This window comes from Camellia sinensis, chromosome 9 (genome assembly GCF_055761805.1).
Source record: "Camellia sinensis isolate YWXY chromosome 9, ASM5576180v1, whole genome shotgun sequence".
NCBI lineage: Eukaryota > Viridiplantae > Streptophyta > Magnoliopsida > Ericales > Theaceae > Camellia > Camellia sinensis.
Window position 1 is genome coordinate 32,274,843 of NC_138969.1, and position 7,682 is coordinate 32,282,524.

Below are 7,682 nucleotides of genomic sequence, written 5' to 3' on the forward strand. Positions count from 1 at the left end.
TCTTATTGATTATTTAAGTGAAAAAAAGCTCTTGCCAAATATTCCCAGTAAGTTTATTTATCAAAAATTTGGACTTATTTCGATTTATTATTATTATTTTTGAATTTTTATACTTTATTTGCTCAAAATGGATTAGAAAAATAATTATTTATTTATTTTTTTTATGAATATAACTTATACTATAAAAGTTTCCAGACAATGGTCCCAAAAAAAGGGTAAAAAAGAAAAAAGAAAAAAAAATCCTTCAACACCCCCCCCCCCCCCCCCCCACAACAAACAAGGGTTTCCCAATTCCTCACTCTTCCCAACACAACCGGTCAAATAAAAAATGTTGACCACCGCCGGACCACCACCATCGCCGCCACTCCTCCTCCTCCTCATTCTCCTCCTCATCACATCCCCACCCCCATCAAATTCCCTCTCCTTCTCCCAATTCCAAACCCTATTCTCTGTCTCCCATTCCCTCATGACTCGCGTCGCCAACCTCCGCGCCTCCCGCGGCGACCTCTCCGGCTCCGACCGAGCCAGGCTCATCGCCGCCAAGCTCAAGCGAGCCACGGGTCTAGGGTTTTGGGGAGCCATGTGGTCCGTGGGTTGGGACTACGTTAGGAACTACTCCTGGAGGGATTTTACGGCGTCGTCTGAGGTTCGAGGAGCTGTGTCCGACTTGAATGAGTTGTTGAGGGCTTTGAATGAGTTGACTCGGATGGAATCGCCGGCTGAGAGGGTTGAGTGGGTTAGCCGAAATTACAAAAATGCCCTCAGGGTTTCGAGGTCTTTGCTTCAGAGACTTCTTCAAGTGTTTGGTCAATCGGTACGTTTCTTCCAAATTTGTTGCCAACACTTTTTTTCCCCCCACAACATTCGTGCGTGTATTCTGTTTTTGGTGTTTTATTTATTTATTAATGATTTAATATATAAATTACAGAATTTAATCTTGTTATTCTTGCTATAAAAAAATTGATGTCATGTGTACATAATATCCCCCATATGTGAATTATTGAATCCGAAAATAGGGTGGAACACAAAATGAGAGACTCAATGTGTAGTGGTGGTGTTGATACGGTTGCAGGGTGTAATAGTTGTAGCATAACGGTGGCGGCAATTATGAATTTTTTAATTTTTCGCACAACTTAATAAAAATATACCGATGCGCATGTTCTTATTTTAGAATCACTTTTAGTGAGATTTAAAATGATTTTTAATATTTTTGTTTAGTTTTAAAACATGATCATTTTTATATTAGTTGTAAGTCGCAATGGATAATTTTTCTATTGTTGATTTATTTAATTTTCTTTACTTTATTAATTATGCTTATGAATAACTTCCAATTTGTTAAGAATAAACAAGAAGTATATTTAACATTAAAAATAATAATTTCATAAACCTAAGTTCAAAATACAAACATAATAATGTAAAAATACATAAAATAAAGAGTAAATTGGTGATAAATCCAAACTAAGGAGGGTATAAGACATTAGGCAAAGTGGATTTTTTTTGTTTGCGAGAAGTCTATCTTTTGTGAAATAGTTTGGTGGGAGGTTATTTTGTTTGTTTTGAAGGATATTTTGTTTCCAATTTTATCTCTTAATTTATCTGTTGACTTTTCGTGGACTATCTATTCAAATTTATATCTCTCTTCAATTTTTTCCTTATCTGTTCAATTTTTTTTTCCATCTGTTCAAATTTTTCGTCTATCTGTTGAATTTTTTAACTTATCTGTTGTATTTTTTTCACAAAAACATATATGTTGAAATTTTTATTTGGTTAAATTATCTGTTCAAAATTCCTATATGTTGAAATTACCTATTAAAAAGTGTATTTATTTGTTAAAATTTCGTCTGTTGAAGTTATCCTTTTTTTAAAAAAAAAAAAAATTTATATTATTTTTTTTAATAAATTTATCTGTTGAAATTATTTATTAACATATTGGGTATGTTTGGTTTGCATTTGAGAGATGAGTTTTAGAAAAAAATTTCTAAAATATTGTTTGGTTTGAATTTTTCTCAAAATTTTTTTAAAATCACTTTCTCTCTTTTACACATCAATCAATCACTTTTTCTCTCTCCTCTCTCATTCTCAATCACTTTTTCTCTCACACACATCTACTCATCCGTTTGGGAAGTGGGTTGGCTTTTTGGCTTTTTGGCTTTTTTGACTATATGAGCCTGGGCTCAAAAGCTTAGTTTGGAAAGGGCTTTTGACTTTTTGGCTTTTTTGATTTTTTTGTGAGAGAAGAGTGTAAATGATTATGGGGTTGGATGTGATGTTTTGTCTGTTGTGGCTCATGAGCCTATTCTGTCTTTTATGGCTCATTGAGCCAAAAAAGCCCAATGAGCCCTTGCCAAACCAACCCATTAAACTTATCTTTGTAAATCTATCTGTGTAAATTTGCTCCATTGTTAAATAACTTAATTTTCTCATTAACCAAACAGGAAACACAAAAATTACCCCTACAAGAATAAAAATATATCCACTTCAACCAAATATAAAACAAAAAGTATTTTATTTGTTTAAATTATGACATAGATCAGAGGGACTGATTTGTTCAATTTGTATAGAGAGAGAAACAGAGGCTCGAGAACCACAGAGACTCTGATCTGTTCAATTTACTCTCTCTCTCTCTCTCTCTCTCTCACTCTCTGTTGTCTAGATCTAACAAAAAAAAAAACAAAAAACAAAAAAATCAGTACACATTGCTTTTCTCTTCGCATCAAATGGACAATGAGAAATCTCTGAAACTCAGATGACGAAATTGAGTCCCTCAACATCACAAATTATCAAAAATCACAAAAACGGAAACAGAAATTCCGGCTTAATCATCATAATCTCTCTCTCTCTCTCTCTCTCTCTCTAAAATTCTCAAATAAAAAACTCCACCTGCAAAACCTAAAAATAAAAATTAAAAAAACAATCACTTATCATAGCATTCAAACATAAATGTGTGTGTGTATATATATATATTCAAATATGATTTGAAGGAACTTAATATAATCACTTACATACAGTACATAAAGGTTGTCGAGATTGAACCGATGTAGAGAAAGAGTCCAGGGGCCGTTTGTTTTTCGAGTTACACCTTCAGACTGGACTAACAGTGAGCTCCTCCTCCCTAAGTTTCTATTTGTTTTCCTTTTTGGCCAACAAAGTCACAGTCCCAACGGACTCTGAATCCCCTCCAACGAGTAGATTAGCATAGGCCCAGGGGACTTGGTATTAGAGATGAAGCCGTTGGTATTACAGTGTGAAAGACAATTTTGCCCATAACAAGATGTAGCCGCATCATCTAACTCAACGGTATTTCATAGTTTTCGAATTTAAAATTTGCAAGAAAAATGAAATCGTGTTGACGGTGAAGATCGATGACGTCGTCGTCGTTGATGGTGATGATCGACGTCATTACACTCACTCTTCGGCAGCATTATCGGCAAACCTTTGCTGATGGAAGGCGAAGCTCTGTTTTTTTTTTTTTTTTTTGAACAGAAAAGGCGAAGATACTGATGAATGAACCAATATTTAAGTGAATAAAATCTTTCAATACACTGTTTAAAACCATGGACTGGTTTTGGGCTGATTTGGTTTTTTTTTTTTTTTTGGTTCTCTCGTTATTACATAATTATGTTTTATAAAAATATTATTATATTATGTTTTATAAAAATATTGTTATAAAACATAATTTTTAATATTAAAATATATCACAAACAAAGACAATTTTTCATAATTCATTCACTAACAATTCCCAAATTTGATAGCAATGAAATAAGGGTGTTTATGAAATTTTACTAGTTAATCCCACTCCTATCTCTCAAAGCAAACATGAATTATTACTAGCCTATTGGTTATCAAACAAATACAAATTTTCATAGTCCCCTCACTAACAGTCTCCTTATTAATAATCTCCTCACTAACAATTCCACCCAATCTATCTCTGAAAACAAACAAGGCCCAAGATCTGGCACTCGTCGAGATTGTCGTCTCCAAGTCTTCGGCGAGTCAGATTGAAGGAGTTTGGGATTTGAGACCTCATATCTTAGATCTGTTCATGTTGTGTGTCGAGAGAGAGATAGACTGAATGAATTAGTGTGGCATGGAGAGCATGGCAGCTAGCTCGCAAGCGTTGGCTTGGACGCGGAATTGGCAACCATCGACGATGTTTTGGCGGTCAATGGTTGAATAGATTTGGACGTTAGCGGTTCGACGATAATGCTGCGAATCGATCGAAGAGGATGGCGCGTTGGCCACCGTTGACGGTGTAGAAGGAAAAGTTTGGAAGAGCGGCAGGAGAGTGGCGGCGAAGATAGCGGTGGTTGCGGTGGCGGAATGGGAGGAAAAACCCTAGATTTGGAAATGGAAGAGGAGATAGAGAGAGGAGGAGAGAGAAGCGTAGAGAGAGCCGGTTTGAGAAGGTTTGGTTTGAAAAAACCGGGTGTGATATAATATATATATACAAGGGTAGTTTGGTCATTTGGTAGAACCTTATCCTTATGGATATAATGTTTTAGTGCTTGGATTTTTGGACAAAAAAAATCCAATTTTGAATTTTTGGCCTGAACACCCTAAATAAAAAATATATTTTGTTCAATAAATTTAAAATAAAAGAAATAAACCCACCCTTATCAACTTAGAAATTAATCTTCACTGCACCCTATATGGACCCCGTACTATACAAATTAGTCTCCACCACAATTACTCACCCAAAAAATTCAAGGTGGATATGTTTGGGTTGCCAGACTTTTCCATAACTTAATATTCAAATATAAGCGAAAAAGTAATGAAATCTTGTACAATTAGAAGATTGGACATTCAAATCATATATAGATAAGATTTTTACTGTAGTTCTATATAACTAGAAGATAAAAAGAGAAAAAAGCAGTAGAGCATCTCCAACCCAATTCTCTCACCAAGAGGATGAAAATAATTTTTTTTATTCAAAAAGTAAATATAGAGTCTGCTACTATTCATTCAAACTCCAACCACAAACCTTCAAAACCCTTCATCCTCCCTCATCAAAAAGTAATTTTTGTTCATTAACAAATATTTAATTTTAAAATTTTTGTAAAATATATTTAATATTATACTCATTTTAAATGTATGATTTCACATTTTTTAATGATGTCAATTTTATAAAAATTAAATTTACATATTAAAAGTTATTTGTAATATAATAAAAAATATAAAATGAATAGTGTTTTGGAGGGCATCTTCTATTTTTCATCCTCTCTTCATATTTGGAGGATCAACTCATCCTCCTACCAAATAGAGATGGATTTAGAGGATGGGTTGGATGAACAAATCTTTCATATTTGAAGTTATGGAGGATGCATTGGAGATGCTCTTATATACAAAATTTATAAAAAAAAAGTAAAACATTGAAAAATAGAAGCGTAGCGGTTGTAATTGCCGTAATGGTGCTATAGCAGCAATGTAACAGATGTTACAACCTTTACGTAATGGTTGCTGTTATTACGGTTATGAATTTTTGTGGCACTGCTATAGCGGCCGTAACGGGTGGCGATAATCATTACAATCGTTACGTAGTGGCGTTAGGTAATGGTTGTGGCCGCTTTTTAAAATTCTGAATTAATTGGTTAAATTACAAGATTGATCAATTTTGTTAATTTCCATTCACACATAAGATATATGATACATAATTCAAAAGGATTGATAATTTCAAACTTAAAAAGTTCTATGAATATTAATATTCAAACAAATATGATCTTAATAGATAAGCGCCCTTATGATCATAATAGAGACTAATTTGAGCTACTTCTAGTTTTTTGTTTGTTTGTTTGTTTGTTTTGTTTGTTTGTTTGTTTGTTTTTTTTGAAATATGTGCTACACTCTTTGGTACAATTTTTACTTATAATTTATTAGGCACAGTTTTTATTTATAATTTATTAGCCAGAAATAATTTAAACAAGTTAAAAAAAATTGATTTATGAAAGTTGGGTTAATGTTGATTTTGGGTTCAGTTTTTATATTCTCAAGTTTTAATTTACAATAAAATGCACTAAAGAGCACTGAAGTTGTTATAAGCTAATTGTTCCTCAACTTGTTTTACGGTAATTTTCCCCTCTTACATTTTTGGCTAAACAAAAACAAACAAAACCAAAGTAAAAAAAAGTAATATTGTGGTGATGAAGCGATACCAAATCACATTATTTAATTCATTTTAGATTAAAATATCATGCTGTGTATTAGTGTTATATAAAATGTCACATTTATAATATCTAAATGCCATTACCATTCTATTTTTTACTTTTATTTATTTATTTATTTTTTACCTTCCTCTTTTAAATGGTGTTTGCGATGGGGAATTGGCAGGGGCCTCTGAGGGAAGTGGTGGAGACGGTACAAAAAGAGGTGGTGGAGGGTGAGTTACTAAGGGACTGCCTTGAATTGGGAAACGATGACCTGAAGGGTTTGATTCAAATCTTCAAAGGCATTGCTTTACAATTCTCATCCAATCCTGACAGAAGTCATGATCTATGATTGAGATATTCTACTACTCACCTTCCCTTATCAAGGCCCCATTTTTTGTTTTTTGGTGTTACATTGCTGTATGTATCTAATCATTTGTATCACTATAAAATGGATTAGTCTGAACCACATGGGTGTGTTTATATTTCTATACAAATATTAAAATATGTCTCATTTATATCCATTTATTGGAAGTCAAAATGTTTATTACTATTGTTCATGGTTACTATAATGTTATCATAACATCATTCTAATCTTAAATTTTATATAAAATTTTTGTGTGGATATCATTTTGGGATAATTGGTGAAAAGTTTAATTTAAAGAGGGTATAAGATATTAGATCTAATAGAAAATGTTATTTGGTGATACGGACATTTGTTGGTCAAAAGTCTATTTTATTCTATCTGTTGAAATTTTTATCTTAATCTTTTCTTATCTTTCCAAATTATTTTGATATTTTTTAATTTATTTGTTGAAATTCACCAAACTTATTGAACCTATCTGTGTGAAATTCTTTTCAGAGGGAGAGATATTGAACAGATCGACCATTGAAGAACAGTCTGAGTATGCATTTTCTGCCCTTTTTTGTTGGTGTGAGTTTTGATCTATTCTCTAATTGAAGTTCATATGTACTTAGATTGTATTGGGAAGAACAGTCTCAAACCCTACCACGGTGGGAAAAAAAGACATGGAAACAGGAGGTTTCCATTACGTTGGGTTTGGTTAAAGGAGGATTTGGGAAGAGATTTGAAAAGATAAAGGAGTTGGGTTTGGTTAAAGGATTTAGGAAGAGATTTGAAAAGATAAAGGAAAAAGGTATGTGAAACTAGATGAAATATAGATATATTTTATTCACATTTCACCTACTTTATTCTTCCCTTCTCAAATCTCTTAGCCAAACATAACGTTTAAGGCCCAACTTTTTTGACTTGTGGGTCATATCATATCTTTATTTTTTTACACTTCTTCAGAAAAAAAAAAAAAGTTAAAAACGTCAAAAAAAAAAAAAAAAAAAGGAAAGATTTTAACATACTTTCCAAAACAAACCACATTATTATAGTTGAGATTTCATGTGCAACCATAGCTAGACAACAAGAGTGGAAGTTAAAGAAGAATCTGCATATATGGCAACAGAGGGTTTCAAATTTCTCAGGGAAAAATGGAAGACCTGAGTATAAGTGGTGGTACTGTTTAAAAAAAA

At 32.8% G+C, this 7,682-nt stretch overlaps 1 protein-coding gene across 1 annotated transcript; it reads left to right on the forward strand.

Moving 5' to 3' along the window:
- Positions 1-219: 219 nt before the first annotated feature.
- Positions 220-6,693, forward strand: LOC114265522 (adenine phosphoribosyltransferase). Its single transcript, XM_028206342.2, has 2 exons — positions 220-814; positions 6,325-6,693. Exons 1-2 carry the CDS (start codon positions 329-331, stop codon positions 6,490-6,492), a joined length of 654 nt encoding a protein of 217 aa, XP_028062143.2. The 5' UTR covers positions 220-328; the 3' UTR covers positions 6,493-6,693.
- The last annotated feature ends 989 nt before the right edge of the window (positions 6,694-7,682 follow it).

Excerpts from the sequence above, each read along its gene's own strand:
- LOC114265522 (XM_028206342.2), top strand. The coding sequence starts at position 329 with ATGTTGACCACCGCCGGACCACCACCATCGCCGCCACTCCTCCTCCTC. Across the intron at positions 815-6,324 it reads TTCAAGTGTTTGGTCAATCG|GGGCCTCTGAGGGAAGTGGT; the intron begins GTACGTTTCTTC and ends GGGAATTGGCAG.